Source organism: Pantherophis guttatus, chromosome 3 (assembly GCF_059756535.1).
Source record: "Pantherophis guttatus breed Tessera chromosome 3, ASM5975653v1, whole genome shotgun sequence".
Classification (NCBI taxonomy): Eukaryota; Metazoa; Chordata; class Lepidosauria; order Squamata; family Colubridae; genus Pantherophis; species Pantherophis guttatus.
This window is the reverse complement of record NC_142065.1, coordinates 58011653-58037003: the sequence shown is the minus strand read 5'-3', so window position 1 is coordinate 58037003 and position 25351 is coordinate 58011653. Positions and strand designations below refer to the sequence as shown.

The 25351-nt window shown below is 41.3% G+C and overlaps 1 protein-coding gene across 2 annotated transcripts in view; it reads right to left on the bottom strand.

The window, feature by feature from the left end:
* Window positions 1–25351, bottom strand: part of ZSWIM5 (zinc finger SWIM-type containing 5) — a 130099-nt gene that overhangs the window by 59888 nt on the left and 44860 nt on the right. Inside the window, exon 1 of one of the 2 annotated variants that reach the window (XM_087889676.1) lies at window positions 24436–24583. The exons of the other annotated variant lie outside the window; for it this stretch is intronic. Coding sequence (XP_087745802.1) covers window positions 24436–24445 — 10 coding nt within the window. The 5' untranslated portion in view covers window positions 24446–24583. Of the gene's footprint in view, window positions 1–24435; window positions 24584–25351 lie in introns of those variants that run through there. 2 annotated transcript variants of the gene reach the window in all.

Sequence of the window (25351 nt, the reverse complement as noted above, 5' to 3'; positions counted from 1 at the left end):
ATTATTCATTGTATGCATCATTCATGATTGGTATGTACCAGTGATGGCTAACCTTTTCTGGACCGAGTGCCCAAAGCACGTGCACACATGTGCATGCAAATACACGTGTGTGCCCGAACCCCCAAAATGTCATGTGTGCGCAGCCCCTGCACACACGCTCCCTGCACATGCATGCATGGACCCCTGCATGTGCCCTGCTCCCCATGCATGCACACACAGCCCCTCACACATGCCACACCCCCTGCGCATGTACAGCAGAGACCTGCGCATGTGGCACATGCACAGCGGAGCTGAACTGGGGTGACGGCTCACGTGCCACCTCTGGCACACATGCCATAGGTTCGCCATCATGGGTATATACACTGTGATCCACTATCATGCACAGAAACATTTCAATAAACTGTCTTAATCTGACCCATAAATGCCAGTTTGCTTTAAAAAAAGGTTGAAAACCATATACTTTTTTTTTAAAAGGTAAAGACATCAAGTTAAATTTGACTTCTGGTAATTACAAAGATGCATCTACACAATTTACTTGGAAACTGAACATGACAACAAGCCATTAAAACACCCACTTCATTCTGAGTTTATTTCCTAAGAAACAAAATATTAATTTCCAGTGTTAAATCACATTCAGAAGGAATTCTGGGAGTGTACTTGGCAGCCTCTCTCTCACATCCTGTGGTCTTTTTTTTATTCTGGACTTCACTTGCTCAGCATAAAGCAACTGAGTCACTATGACGTTAAAATATAGATTAGCTTTTTAATTATTCTGTCTTGCCAGGATGCCTTTCAACTCATATTGCAGTGCTGAATTCTATAATGTTGCACTACATTTTTATCCATATTGGCTGTTAGATGTACAATGCAAATATTGTACAAGCTAATTTGTATCCAAGGCTGGCAAACAAAAAAGGAGAAGGCAAAGTTCCAGCTAATTAAATTGCTCATTTGGAGTCATGTTTTAAAACCAGGGACAGGATGTTGGACATTTGGCAGTTTTTGTCTGATGTTTTTCCATGCAATTGATACTCTGAAACTCTTCATAATCTTGGAAACCAAATTGATTGGTTAAGAACTTGGCGTACTCTGCCTAATAAGAGAAATCCAATTCGAAAATTATGAAGACCTCAGCCACATCTTTTCCCCCATTGCATGCACCAATGCCTGCCACGTGCCAGACACAATAACCCTCTGGATTTCCTCGGCAGAGGCTGTGATGCAGGAATGCTGGCTTGCATTCCAGAAGCCCTTTGCAACCATCCCCATGGCTTCGGCAAGAAGAGGCATTTCAGAAAGAAAGCCAGTCCAGGCACTCGGCCAAAGTCTTGAATTATAACACATAATTTTGGAGGAATTAGGGTAGCTGGCTTTGCATTCTGAGTGATCAATGGCAGCAGAGGAGTAACAATCCTTTTGCCACTGGAGATGCTGCCTTTTGAGAAAGCTATAACCTCCTAATACCTCTTTATTAGATTTTTCTGGCTTTGTTCCTCATGCCCAATTGGGATTAAAACTGCACTTGTTAAAATGGTAGCCAAGTAATGCAAATACAGTACCTGCAATTGAAGCTGCCTTTACAAAACAGGCTAATATGTTAACATGAAAAAAAAATCTGAGAGAGCTGTTAAAGCGCTCAATTTATGCATGTGTGTTGGAAGTGGAGAGCACTGTTGTTTTGTTTAAAAATAACCAGAGTTGATTAAATCTTTCAATAAGGGTTTGTTACCTTTATATTTTACTCAACCACAGCATACTGTTTGATGTGACACCACAACGGTCAAAACTAGAAGCGGGAAGGTCAAGGGAAAATGCATTTTTTAATCTTGATCTATATGTGACTTTTCGGTAGTGTTGTAGGATGAACTACCCATGACAAGGTATTTTTGATTAAAAAGAAATGATACGATATTGAGTATCGTACAGGGAGGCAGCATACAAAGTCAGTTAAATTATACTAGCAAGGTCACCTATATGTCAAGAAAACTGTAGGGTCAACATTGACTCAAACATACAGAGAGAGAGAGAGGAGGTGGGGAGAGAAACAAGATTGCAGGAAGTACTTGAATATCCAATATACAATTCTGAATAGCTGATCTAGGTAGTCACAAACTTCACAGGACAGCTGTGTATCAGGATGAATTTATCAATAAATCAACCCAAAAGAATTCACCTTCAAGAAGCACCTCTTTATGAGGAAATATTGGGTTAATACTGAGTCCACATATATTCCATTAACAGCTACAGTAGTTACTAATGGATCCCTGCTGAAAATCCCTTCCATAAATTAATTTCTCTTAAATCCAATCCACTTTCCAAACTTAATTTTCCTTTCCTTGCCTCACCATTTTTCATAAGGTTTGAAATTACTTGATTCCTCTGACCTCAAATTCTCATTAATATCTGCTGACTTTTGCTCCCATTTGAAATATGCAAGTGAGATGATACAGTACTTTCTTCTACAAATCTATGTTCCCATAGTATATTTTCTATCCCTAATCACAAGTCACATTAAGCATCCCATCTTGGCTTGACTCCTGTCCGGTATTTGGCTTGGGAGCATAGCTGGGGTACTCAATAACAGCATCATTTAAGAGCAGACCTTGAAGCTTAGCCTGGAGCTTAGCAGCCAGTTTGGTATAGCAGTTAAGATGCTGAGCAAGAAGCCAAATGATTGTGAGTTCTAGTCCTGTCTTAGGTATGAAAGCTCATACACTTTCAGCTCAACCCATCTCATGGGTTATTGTGGAGAAAAAGAGGAAGAGGAAGGAGTACTAGGTATGTTTGCTGCCTTGAGTTCAGGCCCTGGTACTTCTCCAACTTCTCATACTGTTTCTTTCTGATGCTGCTGTCACTTGGCATGACTAAATGCATGCATGCATGCAATCATACATACATATGAATGAATGACTTCAGGAAAATAAAAGAGAATATATATAGCTCAGGGTTGAAATGAGGGCTCTGCCAGACTGATGATGTTATCTAGTTTGGGTAATAAAATTTCTGCAAGAAAACAACCAAGCTCAGAGAGCATCAAGGCTCCTGACTTCGGGATTATATAATTTGCATTTATATGTTTAACACTACTGTACTTCTAGACTTGTGGTAGGGGGAATCTCTTTGTGCAAAGTCATTTCATAAGCATTACCGGAATGAAACTACACAAATCTGGAATCTTTATTGCCAGTTCTTTTTAAAGTCTCCAGTTCTGTTAAGAATTAATCATAAATATAATGTTTTATTCCAAAAGTTTAGGGATGATGCAGGGAGCGGTACTGTGGGTTTGAAGATTTTCAAAATATTAAAGTCCCTCTAAATATCAGAACAAAGCAATTGATTTACTTATTGTTTCAGTTATAACTAAAAGATCACAATTTAGAGAGTCATGAAAAGTTCTACTGATGATATTATGGAGCCTTATTAAATAGTTTTAAAAAATATTTTTTAACAATTGACTACTCTGTTGCTTTAGTAGCAAAATCAGGGAATAATTTTCAGTTGTAAGTAAACATGGTGCATTTGCTGACTTTTATTTTCCATTGCTTTATAAAGTTATGACCTAATAAGCTCATTTAAAACACAAGCATACACGAGGGATGGAATACAATTGGATCACAATGAGATCATAAACACCATTTCTCTGCAAAGCATGCAAATCCATTCAGGAAGTGTTCAGGTGAAAAAAGAACTCAAAGACTTCCTGCTCAATGATTCCGTCCACTGTACATCAAGAAGTCCAACTTCAAATGCCAAACAGTGCTATTCACTGATCTAAGCAATATTTCAAACTTCCCCATTTCTAAAGTTTAACGTTAGGGTTAGTAACTCTGTCTGTCTATCTTATGCTGCTAGAAGCCATTAATTACACAGAGCCTTTTAAATATATTTTTAAAATATATTTAAACACAATCTAACTGCTGATCACAACCTAGATATTTATAGTTTATATCTGAAGAGATAATAAATTATTGCTAATATCTATTTAAATTATTTTATCTACAATTTTTTATTAGCCTCCTAATTCTTTTCCTAGAAAAGTGTCTAAATTTGCCTTTTTGTCTAATGTACAGTATGTGAAAGAACCATTTCTACTTAAATTTGATTAGACTTCTAAAATAAAATATGATAGAGTGATTATGTGCCATCAATTCAGTGTTTACTCTTAGCGACCACATAGATTTACTTCAAGACAATCTGTACCTGTTCTTCAAGTCTTCCAATGGTGTACCAATTTTACCACTGTAACTGTGTCCATCTACCTTGCAATTGGTCATCCTCTTCTTGTCTTTTATTCCACATTCCCCAGCAATATTGCTATGTTTTTATACATAAAACAACACAATTGTACACCGCCCAGTTTCTTTCCATGAAATGGGAGGCCATATAAATTTACATACATACATACATACAGTACATAAATAAATAAATAACTGCTTCTCTAGAGAGCTAGGTCTTCATATTAATGTTTTTGTAGATGTGGGGAATGGGGAAGAGATGCTGCCTCGGGAAAGATCAGATAAGAGAGTGCATAGCCCAAAGCTGCATAATGAGCAGAAAAAAAATCTCCCTAATTTACCAGGCTGTAAAAGGGATGGCAGGAGATTTGTGCTATCAGACATGCAAAGATTCTGTTACAATAAAGTAGAATTAGCTTATCTGGTCACATTTCCTGTCTGATCAACCTGGGAAAGATGACATTGCATAATATGTCCAAAGAAAGAGCATTATGTCTGATCACTTAGGCCTCTGTTATGGATACAGACCTTGAGGGGGTAGAAGGTGGGGGACATGCCCTCCCCTACCTGTTCTTCGTACCTGCTGAGCAGCCCAACACGTCCCACCCCACCCCAATGGCAACAGCTGCTTCCCTTCCTCGCCGTCTCTTTATTGAGAGGGGTGGCAGGTGGGGCGGGGGGAGAAGCAAGACATACCAGGCATGACATGGCTCCTGCCCCTTGCTTAGCCACCTGCTCCCTCTAGGGATGCAATTTGGGGGTGGCAAGTGGGGCGGGCGAGAAGTGGGACGCAGGTCTTACCTTTCAAGCTCTGTCACTTTCCTCGCCATTGTGTCCAGGGAAACACACTGTAAAAGAAAACCTTATCACGAGTTCAAGAAATTTGACTGAACTCGCAAGGCTTTATTTTACAGCATGTTTCCCTGGACACAACGACGAGGAACATGACAGAGCTGGAAAGGTAAGACACACTTCCCACTTCTCGCCCACCCCACCTGCCACCTCCAAATTGCATCCTTAAAGGGGGTGGGTGGCTAAGCGAGGGGCAGGAGCCCTGTCATGCCCAGTGAGGAGGGAAGAAGAGAGAGCAAGGGGAGCCACGTCTTGTTCCACGCATCTCACTTCTCCCTCACCCCATCTGCCACCCCTCTCGATAAAGAGACAGTGGGGAAGGGAAGCAGCTGTTGCCATTGGGGTGGGATGGGACGTGTTGGGCCGCTTGGGCCAGCGTGAAGAACAGGAAGGGGAGGTGACCGCAGCAACGGGACATCCAGTCCCACACTCGCTGCCTCCTGCACCCCCAAAATAATAAGACCCCCCAATAATAAGGACAAGCCCTTATTTGGGGGGGTCAAAAGAAAATAAGACCCTGTCTTATTTTCGGGGAAACACGGTATCTTTTCAAAATAAAGGATAAAAGCAATTTAATTTGTTAAAATAATTCGGCATTGGACGGCTACTTGTTTTTTTCACTCTGGGATTTTTGAAATGTTTTTGCTAATTTAATTTTGCAATTTCAGACTGCAGAAATGAGTTTTGTCCATTTCAATTGCATTGCAAAAAACCCACTTTGTGACAAAACATTACACTTTCATTAAAGCATATTACAACTTTTTATCATGTTTTTGACATCTTGACAATTTAACAAATATTTAAACATTTGCAATATGGATATGCAAGTATACAAAAAGTTCCTCTTGAAATATGTTTTGTGTTTTACAGCAATAAATCATTTCAAAAACATAACATTGTTGACAATTCACAGAACTCTCTGCTAAGAAAAGGAAGCAAGTATAAAATATGTAAGCAAATAATGCCCCCAAATCCAACTCATTTTAAATAGCTTTTCAATTTCTGTCATACCGCAGCCTCCCAGGGAACTCTAACTCATAATTTAAGACACTCTCCCCTCCCCCCCCACGAGATTTTTCTCATACAAACTACTGAAATAACAAGAGCAACCTTCTAACTCTGGTAATAAAGCAAATCATCTTCCTTTAGGAATATTTTGCAAATTCCTCAGAACACCAATTGCTTTCTCTGAATTGCCTCATTGCAACAAATTATTTAACATCACATATTTTCCCAAATATTTCGATAAAGTAAAATTTCTCCACAACATTAATGGGTGTTCTCTGAACAATATACATGTGCACTGTGCAGGTATACTAAAGAGCCCAAGCCATCGACATATTCTATTTTTATAGGATTCTATTTCTTAATGGAGAAACACACAAATACACAGAGACCACTTACATATGCGAAGATGTTATCCACAAAACAAACTATGAAGATTTCTCTTATAAGAAGTTAGGTTTACTACGGCATCTTTTTGAAAAACTACCTGAACACAGTTAGCCTGTAGAGTCTTTGGAAACTGAGATCTCCCAATATTAGATTGATGTCATCAAATACAAATTTTGATTATTGGTTTTACATCACTTTTGATTGACATGCATATTTTGAATGGTTCTTGTTTTTAATTTTTTTTTTAAATAGAACTATTATGAGCTATATGGTTTTTGGCAGTACAGAAACAAAGCAAACCAATAAATAAAATTCAGAGTAGTTCCACTAAGGAAACAGTGGTCTTTTTATAAAAGTTAGCTGCATGGGGAGAGTTTTTCTATGGGATATCATTTGTGGAGAGAGAGAAGTTAATTCACCCTCTGGATCTGTGACCTTCCCAATTACTTTGCAAGTTAACAAAAGCCTCCCATTGTTTTAAGAGGAACCTTTTCCCCACCTGTCTATGGAATGTGAGAATGTGACTATACTGTAGGGAGATTATTAGAGAGTCTTATTACCGTGGCTAGCCTATAGGCTGCCACTCACCAATCTATCAAATCATATAAAGATAGCGCTTTTCAAAATATTACTGAAATTGTAGCATATCTTCAGAATTTTGGTCATCTTATTCCTGAATCTGTCCTTCAGTCTCTAGCTTTTTAAGAAAGAAAATGTATACAAATATACAATAAAATCAAATAAGTCCCTTCACTGTCTATAAGAGAAGTTATTCCCCACCCATATACTCATTCCAGTGGTGGTCCCACTTTCTGCAATGTATGAAATGCTGTTAAAAATCTGTTTTTTTTTTTAAGTCAGGCCTGTCTCTGTCTCTAATGACTGCCTTCAATAAAATGTTTCATTCTTCTGGCCACATAATGCAGATTCAGCTGTTGTATCTAAAACAGATTTTGGCCAGCTGCAGCATACCACTATATTTAATTAATTAAAACAGTACTACAAAGTGAAGTGCCTGTGCTGTATACCGAGCATCCTGAAATATACTATATCTGTATTTCTATGCTTCATGCACTAAGTGTGATTTGTATCCGACCGTTAGAAGACAATAGTGAACTACTGCACTATTGCACATTTTCAAAGCAGTACCTTAAGCCAGAAAGGCCAGAAGAAATTGGAGCAATTTCTTTTGGGATTGTACAAGTAGGCTTTTCTAAAGAATAAAGAAATCTAGATCATATAATTTTTTGAAAGAATGGTGAAAAATTGTAATTAAGCAGAAATAATTGCGAAGAATTTATTTTCTACAGAGGATATTGTATAAAATAGATATTATAATCCCCATACTGTATGAATATAATATCCATATCCTATTATTGCCAATTATGCCACCTCAACAATAATCTCATCAGAAAATCCCTTGGAAGAAGATATTTCTACCCATCTTTCTTAATCTTCTTCTCTCTTCTCTGTTTTCATTCTGTGAAGACAAATTTTCCAGAAGCAATATAACTGAAATAAAACAAGACATTTTCATTTTTCAGTACTGGCTACTGAAGTTATATTTTTTCTCTTCCACCCATATTTACCCTGTTTCTTCCAAAATAAGGCATCCCCTGATAATAAGCCTAATCGGGCTTTTGAGTGCATGGCAATAAGGCCAAACGCTTATTTCAGGATTCAAAAAAATATAAGACTTGGTCTTATTTTCGGGGAAACACGGTAACAGAATAAAAAAATGCTTTTTGATGGTATCTGTACCTTGTGGACTGGACAAATCGCTAATGTAGAACTTGTGTATACCAAGATGTCCTCTTTGGACATTTGTCTTGTGACTGGCCATGCCACTACAGCAGCTATTTTGTGAAGAGGCAATCTAGATCCCATAATCTACCTCAAGGGATTGTTGCAGAAGGAACAATAGGAGGAGGAAGCATCCCATATCGCATCTTGAGTTCCTGAGTGAAAACTGGGATCGAATGACTGAATAAGCACTCAAAAGAGTTGGGGATCTCTGTAACAATAATACTGTTTGATAAGTAGAATAAGAATTACTTCAAATTACTTCAAAGAAATTTGCTGCCACAAACTGAGCTTGCCTTGCAGAAAGAATTACAAAAACTTATTAAAAATATCTTGAATTACCGGTATCTTAAGGAATCTGATTGAATTAAACGTTAAAATATATACCCTCAACTGCTTTGACCACATCTAAATTGGTAACTGTTTTATAAATCTCAACACCTCCTGTATCTACCTGAGGCAGACAAATTGATGACATGGAAAATTAATTAAAACAATCCCTATAAATCATCTCTGTATGATTACTATTTCTTGCAAGCAAAAGACAGTGAGGGGGCCATTTTAGCTGTCTTGCAAGCCTAGCATTTTTTCCATGGTAACAATTGCTTTCAGATATTGAGCAAATTATTCAAGCCAAAAAATTGATGCTTGCATTATAAGAATTTTATCACTGAACAAAATTAGGCTTGTGGGCAGAGTGGCATTAAAAGACAATATATTACATATGCAACTAATATCCTACTGGATGGAAATAGAAGGGAGAGGCTATAAGAGGCAGGCAGAATTTTTCACCTGGCCTATCATAGGTTGGAAACATAATGCTACAGATACCTTATCGTTTCTTACAACAATAACTGTGTTAATGTAAATACATAACACTCCATGGTACTTATTTCAGAAGTCTTAATCAATATACAAACGATTTGTGGATTTTTCAATTTTTTGAAAATTAAATGCATATAGAAATTTTCAATTAAAATTACAATTTTCATATAAATCGAAAAGCTTTGCAATCTTGTTGCAATAAAAAACTAAGCTGTTAAATATTAACCTGGTTGAAGCCAACATGTGGAAACATGTTATAAATTTTCTTTTTCTATAGATTTATGGTTCCACCATAAATACATCTGCATTTTTGAAAGTTAAATTCTTCAGGTTGCTTGGCTCTAAAAATTGTATTTTATAAACTACAAGAGATCCTGTATTGTCTAGTGGTTAAGGTATCAGCTAAAAACCAGGAGACTGTAAGTTCTAGTCCCACCTTAGGGATAAAAGCTAGGTGATTTTGGGTCAGTCCTTCTCTCTCAGCTCATGATGTCAGGCTCAGGCAATAAGCCAGTCAGTTAATTCCTGTTGCAATCAATGGAACAACACTTAGTTGATCTGAAAAAAGTAGACCCTGGACTTGCAAGAAACATGTTTCTTGCAAGTGCAGTGGCAAAACCGGATATTAAATTAATGAAAATGAAATACAACTGTCATAAATTAACAACTTCCAGATAGGTGAATACACAACGCTTAATATATTTCATGTTTACTGTAATCTATATGTACTGTATGTCTTTTCTTAAATTATTTATGTATCATAATCAACATCCAGAGTCACTTTGGGCAGTGAGGTGGACAGCATCTAAATTTAAGAAATAAATTTATTAATTATTATAATTAATAATTATTATATAGAAATATTAATATTTACATATTACTATTTTGTAAATATAAATATTTTAATAATATATAACAATATTAATAAATAATAAAGAAATAAGCATGCATCAAGATTACACAATTTAATAATCATGTATTATATATTACATATTCTCTTAGCAGCTTTTACAAGGCATCTGACAGAATAAATTGAAGATTGACAAAACTTACTCCTGAGCATTTTTTGCCATAATATTCCCCTGTTCATCAGCAAGATAACTCCAAAGATGAACAGAACAGAATCAAACTTCAGGTGAGAAGAGAAACCAGGAGGAAATCAGACAGATTTGCTTGGATGGCGGTTGAAGAAAAATTCAGGGGAAAAAATCCCCAATGCATCCCTGTAGACAGGACAGTTGGGCAGTGGCTCGGAATGTTGCTGACTCCTTCGTATTAAGCAATGTCCTAATCATATGAACCACCAGAGATATGATTAACTTATTGGGAAGTATTCCATAAGCTATGTTCTACATACTTTTCTACTTTGTTATTCTACTCTTCTGAAAGATAGACAGTTAGATAGATAGACAGATAACCTTTCTTGTCATTTCTTTTTTACCGTGAGCACACTGGCACACATTAACTACTCTGGACAAAAATATGGAGAGCAATATGAAAAAAGAGCTATATGGACATGAGTAACTTAACCCTGTATACAGAATGAGCCACCCTGGCTAGTATCAATTAGAATCCAATTGCGTACTTTCAAAGCCCAAAGACAAGGTGTATATGACAGCAGTTTTTCATGGCTGTGATTTCAGCATCAATAAGGGTTCCCACAAGAGATGTCAACATACTGACCATGCAAAATGGAAGATGGCCAATAAAAAGCAGAAGGCAACAACCAGCCAACAACCTTCCTTGTTTTCTCAGTGATTGTCAATCAGTGCTTTCTTTTTTTTTTAATTTTATTAATTTTAAAAACATACACACAGAGAAAAAGAAAAAATACAAGTAAAACAATACATTACATATACAACATTTAAACTTGGTATCTTATTTCTTAAGATAGTACATTGGTAAATTACATTTCTCAATATCTCTAGCCACATCTCTCCTTATATAACAATATTTTTAAGTTCTATTTTAACTCTAATATGTCTCGTTTGGTACACGAGTTGGTTCAAGTTTTTAGGGTCATCTTTTATTTAGTTTTCTTTTTCTCCAACCATTAATACCATTTTTCCCAAACCAGATAGTATTCAGATTTTTCCTTTTCTTGGAGTTCTTTGGTGAGTTTGTCCATCTCGGCACATTCCATGACTTTCGATATTAATTTATCTTGTGTTGGGATTTCTTCTGATTTCCAGTTTTGGGTGAAGATGATTCTCGCTGCGGTCAGAATATGTGTGATTAAATATATTGTTTCTTTTTTGTAATTTTTAGTGAATATACCTAATAAATATGTTTCCAGTCTTAATGGTATTTTTTGTGCTGTTATTTCTTCCAGTTGGGTTTTGATTTTATTCCAAAATTGTTTTGCTTTTGGGCATAACCATCAGTGCTTTCTTATTTCAACAAAAGTGTTTGTGTGTGTGTGTGTGTGTGTGTGTGTGTGTGTGTGTGTGTGTGTGTTTAAAGAAGATTATAGATTATTTTAAAATGAAGGTCAAACTTCTAAGGAAGCTGGATTTTACTCAAACTCAGATTTTGCTGAAAATGATTCAGAAATCATAAGGTGCCTTATGGTTCTTAATCTTGTTACCCTAGTTAAGTTCTTTGGTGGAAGCATGCAAATGCTGTCTTAAGCAAATAGCCTCAGAAAGAACTGGGTTATCTCATACTGTAAGAATGTTACTGATGTGACATCAGTATATAGTTTGAGAAAACAGATACACAATTTACCAACTACAATCATGATTGATTGATTGATTGATTGATTGATTGAATGGATTTATTTATTTAGCATATGTACTGCAATCATTAACCTCCAGCATCACATTTAAATGACATTAGAATTCACAAAGTCTAAAAACATGAAAACGGACGTTGCTTACCTGAACGTCCCTTCTCGACGCGCAGCTGGAGAATCCAAAGCTTCGGGTTGTTCAGTAGTTGATAGCCTACACTGAGTGTGTTCCTTTAAGAGATTTCTCTTCAGACACGCCCACTTGCTCAACAGAGTCCCAGTTTTGTTCACGAAGTAAGGAGCAGTAGAGCGTCAGGAAGGAATGTCCAGCAGCCAAGTTGGGTGGGTTGGATTCTCCAGCTGCGTGTCGAGAAGGGACGTTCAGGTAAGCAACGTCCGTTCTCCAACGCGCAGCTTGGAGAATCCAAAGCTTCGGGATTTACCCAAGCAAGTTCAGACAGGGAGGGAACCCGGCTGCTGTACGTCGTCTGAAGAGTTGCATACAGCTTGGAGCACCCGGCGGCCGAAGGATGCCTCCGCCGAGGCAAAGGAATCCACCTTGTAGTGCCTGATGAAGGGATTCAAGGATGACCAGGTAGCCGCCCTGCATATGTCGGAAATGGAGGCATTAGTGGCCCAGGCGGCCGTAGTGGCGGCGCTCCTGGTAGAATGTGGAAGAATCCTTTGCGGAACTGGTCTGTTCCGAGCTGAATAAGCCCTGGAGATGCAGGATTTAATCCATCTCCCAATTGTTGTTGAAGAAACCTTCCGGCCCATGGAGGCGGGCAGAAAGGAAATGAAGAGCGATTCAGATTTCCGGAAATGCTCAGTTCGTTTAATATACCGGCGTAGAGCCCGTCGGACATCTAAGAGGTGCCAGTCTGCTTCCCGAGGATGACGAGGTTCGGGGCAAAAGTCCGGAAGGATCAATTCCTGGGCTCGATGGAATGTGGAATTTACTTTAGGCAGAAACGAGGGGTCAAGTCTCAGAACCACGCGATTGGTGTGAAATGTACAGAGATCGCTTCTCACCGATAGGGCCGCAAGTTCGGAAATTCGGCGAGCCGACGTGATCGCGACCAGAAACGCCACCTTTAGTGACAGAAAACGGAGGCTGATGGAGGCGAGAGGCTCAAATGGAGGATGCATGAGGGCCTGAAGGACCAGAGTCAAATCCCAGGTCGGGTAGCGATGTATAACAGGTGGGCGCAGATTGGCCGCGCCTCGAAGAAAATCCCGAATCGTAGGGTCCTGCGAGAGAGGCAGCGTTGCAGAAGCCGAGAGGACCGTACTGAGAGCAGCAACCTGGCGACGAAGAGTGTTAGGCGCAAGGTGCTTGTCCATGCCCTCCTGAAGGAATCCCAACACTTCAGGGACGGAAGCAGACGTTGGATCCAAGTGGGATTTAGCACACCAGGAGCAGAAGGAGCTCCAGGTTGCATTATAAATGCGGCATGTTGATGGCCGTCTTGACGCCTGAATCGTGGGGATTGCGTTGCTAGGCACGTTGGCTCTCCTTAGCAAGATCCGTTCAAGCGCCAGGCGGTCAACTGCAACCACTGCGGGTCTGGGTGCAGAATGACCCCTTGGCTGAGGATGATCCTGTCCCCTGGAATCCTCCACGGCCGTGTTACCGATAGGTCCATCAGATCTGCAAACCAGGACCTCCGAGGCCAGTGGGGCGCGACCAGAACGACGTCTGCCCTGTCTGCTATTATCCTGCGGATCAGACGAGGAAGGAGCGGTAGAGGGGGAAAGGCATAGAGGAGACCCTTGGGCCAGGGAGAGGCGAGGGCGTCGACTCCTTCCGCCTGAGGGCAATGGTACCGGGTGAAGAACCTGGGAAGGTGCGTGTTGTCGCGGCTGGCAAATAGATCGACTAGAGGCATGCCGAATCTGCGAACTATCTCGGCGAACAGATCCGGGTGAAGGCGCCACTCGGCGTGGTCGAGGTGTTGTCTGCTGAGCCAGTCCGCTGTGATGTTTGTAGTCCCGGCAATGTGCTCCGCCACAAGGGATAGGACGTGCTTTTCCGCCCAGATCAGCAGTAGGGTCGTTTCCTCCATCAAAGGACCCGAGCGAGTTCCCCCCTGGCGGTTCACGTGCGCCTTTGCGGTTACGTTGTCCGTGCGAATTAGGACATGGTGCCCCGACACGATCTGCTGGAACCGTTGGAGGGAGAGACGGATCGCACGGAGTTCCAACCAGTTGATCCCGTTGCGACTCTCCTCTACTGACCACGTTCCCTGGGCAACGTGGGATAGAAGATGACCTCCCCATCCCGTCAGGCTGGCGTCCGTTGTCACCACCAGGCGCTGTAGATTCTGGAAGTAGCTGCCCTGATGAAGGCTCTGGGAGGACCACCAGAGGAGGGATCTTGAGACCTCTGGCGGGAGGGATACTTGTGCGGAAGAGTTGCTTTTCCTGGCTCTCTGAAAGGGGAGGAGGAACCATTGGAGCTGGCGTGAATGGAACCTCGCCCAAGGTACGACTGACAGGCAGGAAATCATTTTGCCGAGCAGTCGGGACAGGAGCAGCAAGGTCACCTTCCGAGAGGAGAGGACCTGGGATGTTAATGACTGGAGACTGGAACACCGGTCCGGTGACAGGAACACCTGGCCCCTTACAGAGTCTATTAATGTCCCGAGATGGAGAATGCGAGTAGTGGGCTGCAATTGGCTTTTCGGGATGTTGAGGGAGAAGCCATGATGACGAAGGCAACGACTCACCACTTCTAGGTCTCGAGATGCCCGGGCCGGAGAGGAGGAGAGGACTAGGATATCGTCCAAGTAGCAGTGGAGGCGGACCGGATGTTGACGTAGATGGGCCGCCACTGCTGCCAGGAGCTTCGTAAAGGTCCTTGGGGCGGAGGAGAGGCCGAAGGGCATTGCTCTGTATTGGTAATGCCTGTTGTTGTAGGCAAAGCGTAGGAAACGGCGATGGGATAGCCGTATGGGTACGTGGAGGTACGCTTCTTTCAGATCGATAGATGTCATCCAGTCCGTTGGTCGAATGGAAGCCAGAATCGATCGGAGGGACTCCATTTTGAACTGATGGTATACGATAAATTCGTTCAGCCTCTTGAGGTCTAGGATGCCCCTGTGACCCCCAGACGATTTGGGGACCAGGAAGAAAATTGAATAAAAGCCGGTCCCGCGATGATGGAGGGGAACCGGTTCGATGGCCCGAATTTGAAGCAGGTGATGGATTTCTGCCTCCATTAGCTGGCGCTTGTCCAGGTTGGGAGAAATAGGGCATTGGACAAAGTGTGAGGGAGGTCTGGAGTGGAGTTCCAGGGTAAGACCCAGACTGATTGTCTGGAGCACCCAGGCGTCCGTTGTCGTGCTCTCCCACTGGGAAAGGAAATGAGTCAGACGGCCGCCAATGGGAAGATGGATGTAGTCACTTCCCTCTTCTGAAGGTACGGGAGCCCGTACCCCGGAAGGGCCGCTTGGGCACTGGGGCCTTTCGACCACGGTCTCTGAAGGCGGGTCTGTCGAAGGAACGGTCGAATCCTTGAGAATAGGGTCTTGAGGAGAAGGACCCAGAAGGTCCCACGTCATTCCGAAAGGGCTGCCTGGTAGAGTAAGACGATGATTTACGGTCTGCCCTTTTATAAGAGGATGGCATTACCTTCCGTTTATCCTTGTCCTCGACAAGGATGGGGTCTAAGGCTTCACCGAAAAGACGGGATCCTTTATACGGAGTTGAAGCGAGGCGCCATCGAGACTTGGCATCGGCTCTCCAATTCTTGAGCCATAATAGACGGCGAGATGTGACGGACGACACCAGGGCGCGCGAGGCAAACTTTGCAGCATTGAGCGAGGCGTCAGCCGTGTATTCAGTAGCCGCCACCAGTTTGTTGACATCTTGGCGGAGGCGAGAATCTGCAGAGGGCAGGCGCTCCTGAAGTTGACGGAGCCAAATTAAGCAGGCACGGCTGAAGAAGGATGCCGAGGTGGCCGCCTTAACCGCCCAGGCGGCCGCATTGTGTGTACGCCGGAAGGTAAACTCGGCTTTCCTATCCTCAGAGCGCAACCCGTCGGCGACGTCGTTGGAAATTACGGAGGAAGCCGTTAGATTGGCCACCGGTGTGTCTACTGTTGGCAACTGAAGAAGGTCCTGGAGACTAGGCGCCGAACAGTAAAGTTTCTTGTCTAGCCCCGAAGGAGCGGGCAAGGAAGAAGGCGTGGACCAGGAACGTTGGACCACCTCAGAGAAGAGCTGCGGGCACGGAATAAAGTCCGCCGCCGGTTTAGGCGCTGTAAATAAGGCCTCGTGTTGTTGAGAGGAACCGGGCTGATCCACCTGGGGGGCCGGGTCTGCCATATTTGTGGCCAACTTCGCCTTGTGCAGGAGCGACTTGAATAACGAGGGCCTAAAAAGGCCAGAAAAGGCTGGCTTTTCGGGTGGCATATCTGTATCATCGGATAGTTCCATATCCGATGGGTCAACCTCACCTTCCTCCGGGGACGACTCCTCACCTTGTCCGTAGTCCGACGGAGGACCGGACCCCAGGATCCTTGGTTGGTACTGGATATGGACCGGTTGTGCGCCCCGGGCCAGAGGCGGAGGAGGAGGGTACCGCGGTTGAGTCCAAGCCCCATATGGTACTGCCTGCTGAGAAGTAGCTGCCAGGGTCCGGGAAACGGTGTCGGATATGACCTGGTGAATGTCATACTGGAAGGGTGGGTGGACCGACTCCGATGCACGCAATCCCGCAGCCGTGGGAGTGAAAGTTGCCTCCGGCTGTGGCCGTCGCGAGAGGGAGGCGCTGCGCGAGAGGTCCACTGGTTCCATGCAGTGAGTCGGCATCGTCTCAGTGAAGACTTCCATGGCTGGCGATGGCTGTGACAACCGTAGAGGTGGTTGCGCCACTTGATGGATGGGTTGGGCGGTAACTTCAGCCACAGGTGAGAGTGGGGCTGGTGGCAGCGAGAATGCAGCCTGGGTTGCCTGGCTGCGCGCCTTCTCAAATTGACGCTCCAAGGCCTTGTGCCTTCTGGAGGCATCCTTGTCCGCTGCTGATGACCGTTTGGTCTTTTTAGGGAGTGGAGCAGCAGACGAAGATGAATGTGCTGAGCGATGTCGTGACCTTTTGCGTTGCTTGGTCTGGTTGCGAAGGCGCTCTGGGGAGCTGTTGTCCTCCAGTTCAGACGAGAGATCTCGTTCCGCCATGACTTTAGATTTTTTTACTCTATTAATATTGTTATTAATATCTTTTTTTCTTTTTTTTTTTTTTTTTTTTTTTTGAGGATGAAGATGAATGTCAGGTAAGTATCTTATATTTAATTGTTATGTCGATAGGTATCAATATAACTATTTACAGAATTTCTTTTTTTTTTTTTTTTTTTTTTTAAAACAGGAGACAACTGATGAATAACAGTGGAGAATGATCAGAGCCAAAGACTGGCAGGTAAGTTCAGGAGGGGTGGGTTGAGGATTAGGGAGAAAAAAAAAAACTAGCCAATTGCTCCACAGAGACAAGCTAGTTAAGTTCAGCAATGCCAGAAGAGAAGAGGCTTGTCCTCTACGAGTTAACTGCGCCTGCGCGGAAGCGGTTGCTAGGCAGAATCCACAACCGTTACAGTCACAGTCCTTTAAGATCTGGGAATGGCGCTAGGCAAGGCTGCAGGCCAAGGCAAACAATGGAGACAGGAAGAGTTCTCCAATAAATCCACCTTGAGGGGCATTCAAACTAGCCGGCAAGGAAGTCCGATCTGACCGGGAGGCTTGTGGGGGAAGCTGTCAATCAGCGCGAGCTGTCAGTGAGAGTAGCTCCCAGCGCTGAGGCGGTTAAAAATGGCGCGTAATCTGAACAGTTCAAGCGCCGCCTCCAACAAGCCCCAGTGGAGAAGGAAAGCAGCCGAGACGCCCGGGAGTTCAATGAAGGCTCAAAAGCGCTTTCCGGGCTAGGCAGCGGCAGGAGAGCGCTCCGGGAGTCCAGGAACGCTTGAGGGGCGCTCCGGCGCTCGAGGGGCGCTCCGATGGCTTAATGGAGCGTGGGGGGGGGTCGCTGATGCCTCTTCGGTAAAACAGCGTGTGATCGCTCATAAGAGATCCCGACGCTAGAAACAGTCTCGCAACGAAGAGGAGAGAGAGAGAGAGACGCCGCTGAGAGCAGGGCGTCAATCTCCAGCCGCCAAATTCAAACAGTTCAAAAACGGCGAGGGCGGCAATGCCGGCAGACCGGAAAGCCTACCCAAATGCCTGCGGCTATTCAGCGATGTTGAGGAGCAGATAATTAGCCGGCCTCAGAGAGATAAAATAGTCTTGACTGCCTGCCTGAGGGAGCAGGCAGACTCACCCCCTGCAGTAAATAACGAAGACCAGGAAACTGAAGACTAAAGTGGAAAAATACTTGAAGAATCCAAAGCTTCTGGAACAGGTTTTAGTAGGATAACAGAGAAATTTTCAGACAGTGTCACAGGCTCAACTGAGTGAACTAAACTGGGACTCTGTTGAGCAAGTGGGCGTGTCTGAAGAGAAATCTCTTAAAGGAACACACTCAGTGTAGGCTATCAACTACTGAACAACCCGAAGCTTTGGATTCTCCAAGCTGCGCGTTGGAGAACCTAGCTTTCAGAAAGCCACACTACTAATGCTTTTAAAGTTAAAAAAAAAACAGATTTAGAAGCTGTTTTCTATAAATTTATCATTTATGAAATAGAGTGGACATATGGTATTCTCCTAATTTAATGCAGATGGAGAAGTTTTCATTAATCTTTTCAAGTGTGATTCCAATAAAAGGGAGTCAAGCTGCTGCTGGAAGTCATTCTTACATATAAGAACATTAAGAGCTGTATTTAACATAAACGCTTGTGGAATACAATCCACTTCTTCAAAAGTATGGAATGTTATTCTCTTGGTTTCTCCAGAATTCCACTTCTTAATAATTTTCTCCCTTCATCCCATTCTCGTCTTCTTCTTTTTCTTTTTCTTTTTCTTTTATATTTATTATATCTTTTCTCCTGAATCCTTTCTCTAACTTTTGAGTCTGTTACTTGCATAATTCACCCCCAGTTTTTACTTAATATTTTCCCACTTCCTTCTCTTCCCTTTGATTGTTTCTTTTTTGGAAAATATTCCCCCCATCCATTCTTTTTTTGCCATTGTAAATCCCAGTGTAATCATCTAATTTTTTACCTTCAATTCCTTTACCATCAATATTATTTTCTTGTGTCTCATTTATATTCTCCTTTTCCTGTTTAGTGTGTTCTAACAAAGTTTCTAACTTTTTATTGCCCTTTGTTGATTCTTTTTTTAAGCATCTCAATTAATTCCTCACACATCCAAGACTCCATATTGTCAATTTAAAAAATTATTGATATTTTAACTTATGTTTAATTAAGATTTCAGTCCATATAGTCTCTTTTTTTATTTACAAATACCTCTGGAATTCTGAAAGCTGGGTAACAATCTAGTTTATCAAGAGGCAACTGGGCTTTCTGGTTTTTCTTGGAAGACGTTTCGCTTCTCATCCAAGAAGCTTCTTGAGCTCTGAAGAAGAACAGCTGAAAAAGCTTCTTGGATGAGAAGTAAAATGTCTTCCAAGAAAAACCAGAAAGTCCTCTTGCCTCTTGAAAAAGCAGCTTTGGGACAACCATAACCTGGATGACTGAGAATATCCATAGATAATCTAGTTTATTATCAAAATAATTTTATATTGAAAACAGAAGGGTTTTTAAAAGTCTGAATTCCAAGGGAAAAGGTGACTTGGAGCACACATGTTACATCTGTTGGAACCGCCCTATATCAAATGGATCATTTCCTGGGAAAATCATGAAAGATAAAGCTTTTTTAAAGAATTGCCTGCAGGTGGAAAATTTGCACCCATTGCATCATCCTTCAAATTCAGATTGCTCCATTGCATTACAAAATACTCTGCATTTCCTGAATATTCTTCACAGGATTTTTCTAACCTCTGAATTATTTTTTAGTTATTCAGAACTAGGTTTGCTGCATTAATGTGCTTTCTACAAATATTATTTCTAGTATAAAAGTGCAGCTGGCCCAGACTTGAAAACAAACCTAATTTTCCCTGTTCCCTTCCTCCATTGCTTTGTTTTCTTCAGACTCTTTGAATTAGACTAACAAGAAAGCTGAAGCAACTCTACAGCCACACTGCAGGAACCCAGTGCAATTCACTTAACTTCACTTACATGGAGGCCTAGGAGTTCATATCAAACATTTCAACATGAATAGGAAACCACAATTCAGGGAGTGTCTCACAGCTGGCTGCCAGCTGCCAGCAAACCAGACTTCAAACACAATTGCCTTCCCTCTCACCCTACATAGCCCTCAGCAGCCCCCTCTTTGCAAAAGGAAAAAAAGAAACCACCAAAAGCCTAAGGCAGCAACCCATGCCAACACTAAATCTCCTTCTGATTTTCTTTTTTTCCTTTTTCCTAAATTCCATAACACCAGCTTCAAAGTTTTAAACCAATATCCTTTATTCTATCCGTATTCAAAGAAAAATTGTCCTCTTAAAAATTAAGCTAAGCTTTCAAAATATGCCAAATGCACTTCATAGCAACTTTAAAAATTTATCAGAGATACAAGTGAGACCCTCCCTTTCTCTGAACACAGGAGGGAATAGCTTTGCCAGCAGGGGAGGGGGATGAGGATGATTGATTGTTCTATTGATAAATGGCAAATCCTTAAATGTTCTACTTTTTTTTTTTTACTTCTTACATTCAGTTGAGTACTAACCAATGAACACACTCCAGGTATGCAATTGTTAATTTTGCCAGGAATAGCATCTGCCACAACCAATAGTTACCTTATCATGTGAATGCAGTCCTACTTACTTGTGCCCCAATGACTCACCCAGCCCTCCCGTGTATCATCCCATTATATCCTGAACATCAGTTTCACTGTTTAAATGTTCTTAGGTTACATTCATTTAATAAAAGAGCTGAAGCTAAGCAATTGTTAAGAGTGTTGAGGGATTGCTAGTATCTTTGAGAAATGAATTTAATGTATTTGTAAATCTGTCCCAGACTTTAAAATCTGCATATTGCAGCTTTTACAGGATTTTACATCTAGAATATTTTAAATGGTTTTACTGTAAGAACTAAAGTAAATGTTTTAATATATAACTGTATATTATGACAGTATATTACGCAACTAAAGGATTATGGTTCACTGATGTTGTCCAATATTGCTTTTCATCTTTGTTTAATTAATTTATTTAAGAGATTATATGGCTGCCCAATCTAAGAATCACTATGTGAGATGGACAATATAAAAATGTGATGAATGAATAAATAAATAAAATCTCAGCCAAACTGCAACTGACTGTACAGTGTATAGTAAGCAAGTAATAAGCAAGTAAGCAAATAGCATAAACAACTGAAATGATAACAACATTTGAAAGGTGATTAAGAACACAAATATGCCCTATAATCCTCCTGGAAGAAATTCAAATTATTCTGGGGCCAAGAACCCATGTTTTTAATGCTTTCCTGAAAGCCAACAGGGTGAGGGCCAACCAGTGGTGGGTTGCTACCAGTTCTCCCCGGTTCTTGCGAACTCTGCCTGGCCCCGCCACCAATCTATTTGCTGCCTCCCGAGTCCCAGCTGATCGGCTAGAAAGAAAAAATCAGGGCTCACTTGACAAAGAAGAGGGAAAAAAAACCAAGACACCGTAGCTTTAAATTGAGAAGCCAAGAAGTCTCCCAACTGATCGGCAGGAGCCGATCCGCTCCATGTAAACTGCTCGGTGGTGGTGGTGGTGGTGGTGGACTCTTGTCGCGGCACTTCAAAGGGCCGCCCTACAGCTGATCAGTGGTAAAAGACAGTGTGGTGGTAGACCAGTGTGCTCCAAAAACAAATGGGTAGACAGAACGCTCCAAAAACAAATAGGTAGACCGGTATGCTCCAAAAACAAATGGGTAGACTGGAATGGCTCTGCAAGCAGTTAAAAGCCTGATAGACCAGTACCTCTGCTAAATCCTAAAGAATTGCTTGTCACATGACCATCAAACCACACCCACAAAATAAGCCACACCCACAGGACTGGTAGTAAAAAAATTTAGAACCCACCCCTGGGGCCAACCATATAGTGGAGGACAAGGGGAAGAGAGAGATCAGTCCAGAAGGCAGAGGCTGCAGCAGACATGAAGCTTCCTAGATTCTGTCAGATTACATTACTTCAAAGAAGAGGTCCCAAAGCATGACAATCCTATATAACTGCATTAGAGTACCACTTCTATTTATCTTATTTCAAACCTTTCAAAGCATTTGCACAATGCTAATACACCAACTACTCTACGTCACACTCCAGAAATTTCATAGCAAAATTGCAAATTTTGGATGTACAATTTCAGACCAATTTGGAAGGCAAGGAAAGGGTCTTTAAGGGAGAGAATGGGAATTACTTGCAACACTCAAAACTGCCGCTCCTATTTCCCTCTTAAAAAACCCCACAAAACAGGGAAAAAGGAGCCAAAATATCTTGGCCCCACCCTTTCTGTTGGGGGTTGGACTAGAAGACTACTAAGGTTCCTTCAAATTCTGATATTCTGTTATTCTGAGACTATATTTTGATCTTGGGACATCAAAAGAAGAGATGGGGGATAAATGTTTTGCACCTATCATTTCAGCTTGAGGAAAATTTTTAGAGGGATGATTTGTCCATTTGTAATCTGTGGTATATTAATAATACAGAATTTAGCTTACGAAATCAAAGGTCATTTTTTTCTTTAGAAACAGCAGAGCATTTAACCCAGAAGGTTGGTTAAAGCATTCAGTTGATTGTAGAAAAATAAGGATCTGGGAAGCAGAAAGATAATATTACAAACCATATGTAGATACTTAACTTCGTACAAGAAAATTAAATAAATGGACAAAACATAACTTGAACAAAGTTTTGTAAACAGTCTGTTGATTCTAAGACTTCCTGACTGCAAGGATTAAAATATGATTTCAAAATAAAGGAAGGGAAAGGAATTAGCTAATTTACTATCCTAAAGATCTGTCTCATAAAAATATACTGGGGAATTACTGAATATTTTCCCATATGAAATCAGTCACATCAATAGACTGGGAAGAAATAAAGATGACTAATTTGTTCTGGCTAAAACAAAGAAAAACTTTTATAAAATGAGCACTACATGTGGCTCTTCAGATAAAGATCCCAGGGGTTTATGAAGCAAGGAATATAGTAAATACAGGTTTTTTATTATTATTATTATTGCAAAAAATCTAGAAGTTCATAATATTACTATATGTATTAATAACTACATCTAGATTGCTCATCTTTCAACTATTACAATCATACTGGCTCTTCTGTCACATTCTTATCTATAGAGGTTGAACCATCTCGTCTAAATTATGTATTATCCTAAACCAGTGATGGCTAACCTTTTTACCGCCGCGTGGAAAAGTGGGGGGAGCGCAAGAGGGTCGAGTGTGCGCGTGCCCACACCCATAATTCAATGTGCCCCACCCCTCACACATGTGTGCGTGACCCCCCCACGCTCCCCCTGCTTTTGGCATGCAATGGCACGGTGGGCCCGGTAAGCTCGTTTTTCACCCTCCCCAGGCTTCAGAGGCTTTCTAGGAGCCTGGGGAGGGCGAAAACAGCCTTCCCCACCCCCTCAGAGGCCCTCCGGAGGCCAGAAACAGCCCATTTCCCAACTTACGGTGGGCCCGGAAGTCCTGAAAATCAGGTGGCCAGTGCACGCATGCGTGCTGGAGCTGAGCTAGGGCAACGCTCACATGCCCACAGATATGGCTCTGTGTGCCACCTGTGGCACGCATGCCAAAGGTTTGCCATCATGGCCCTAAACCATAATGAGGCTTGTTTGTTGTTAGTTTAGCATATGAATGAACTAATACAGTATGGCTTAGCACTGTGAAAATTAGAAATGGAAAATATCCTCAAGAATTCTGGTAGCCTTGTTAGAAATTTGGAGATATATTTTTTAATGAAATTCTAAAAAGCTATGAACAAACACAACACAAGGCAAGAACTATTAAGAGGGCTTCCTTTTAAAAGTAGAACTCACATAAAACAAAAAACAAAACAAAACAGAGTTAAATAAGATAAGCAAATCAAAATAATTAATATAGATTGATATTAATTTAAATACAGTAGGAAAGTAGCCACGGAAGGTGCCAATAAAGAAGTAAAAGAGTTGCAGAAGGACAATAGGGAGACATTGGAAAAACTGAATGAATTAACTATTTTTATATTCACCGGAGAATATTTTAGGCAATTTCCACAAGAGCATTTTTGAGAGGAAAGTAGCTAAAGAATTATTGAAATGCAAACTTATTTCAGAATTATCTGCCAAAATTAAACATATTATCCAAATAACATTTAACAACAAATTGTCAATTGAGCAATCCTTCAGAGATTTATGCTTCCCACATTCAACAATCCATCACTAATTAAAGAATTAACGTGCAAAATTTTTGGATAAAATATGCAAACTGTAATTAGATTGGCCTCTTAACCATGGGATTTGAAGTAGCTAATACAAAGCCGAATATTCAAGAGAGAATAAAAGTGAAATTATAATATTCCTATTCTAATGTTTTGCATAACTAAACTGATGAAAAGTATTAATAATAAATTATACCTACCCAAAATCATTATATCTACACATGAGAAAGCCTCACTGAAAAAAAATGGTATGTCTTCTGCAATAGGAAATCTTCCTCTAACTTTCTTCCAGTTGTTGAGAATATAAACAAAAAATGGAAATGTTAATCCAGCAGCACCTGTCCCTGTTGCCAATCTGAATCTATCCCATTGTTCACAGTTTTTGGGGGGAGTTTTTCTTCTTTAGCTTTGCTTCCTCTCCCTTTCAGCAGGTGATCAGAGTTCAAGGAAAAACATCTACTAGTTGCAACTCTGTGAAAGAAATGGGATGGGTCTTATTTTAGGACTGTCTGTGTTTTTGTAAGCTAATGTGTCTGTTCCTCCTCTCTTCCAAGTTACAATAAGGTGTAATAAACCTTTGAGACAACATCAGTACAGAAATAGCTCCCAGCAGGAAGGAGACAGAGCTTGTTGTCTAGGAGGTGGGGCCTCCGAGAGGGGATGAAGTTGACCTGCAGCAGGACAGTTACCTCTCCTTACTTTACTGGAAGAATAGGGGGGGAAATTATTGAAACTATGTACACATTCTCTCTACTTCCCCAAATGAAACTGTGGAGATCTCTGTTCTGCTCTGCTCTATTTTGTTGAAATTCTGCAATAAAAATAAGTAAAGTAAGAAAAATGGTAGCCCAGTAGCTAATCAGGTAAGAAAGGCGATGTGTATGAACATAATTCAAGAAACAATTATTCCAAATGCTTAGAATTCTTGACTATTAATTGGTCAAGGATTGTCTCTACCATTCATGTCTTGTAAAATACATCTCTCGTCATACCCACAACAGATCACTTGGTTTATCTCCAGCACAATGGGTTTTATGCACCTTGAGGCTGTCCTTAGATAGTGCTCAAATGAAAGAGAAAATACTGCAAATAATGGTAACTTAGCTATCTCACAAA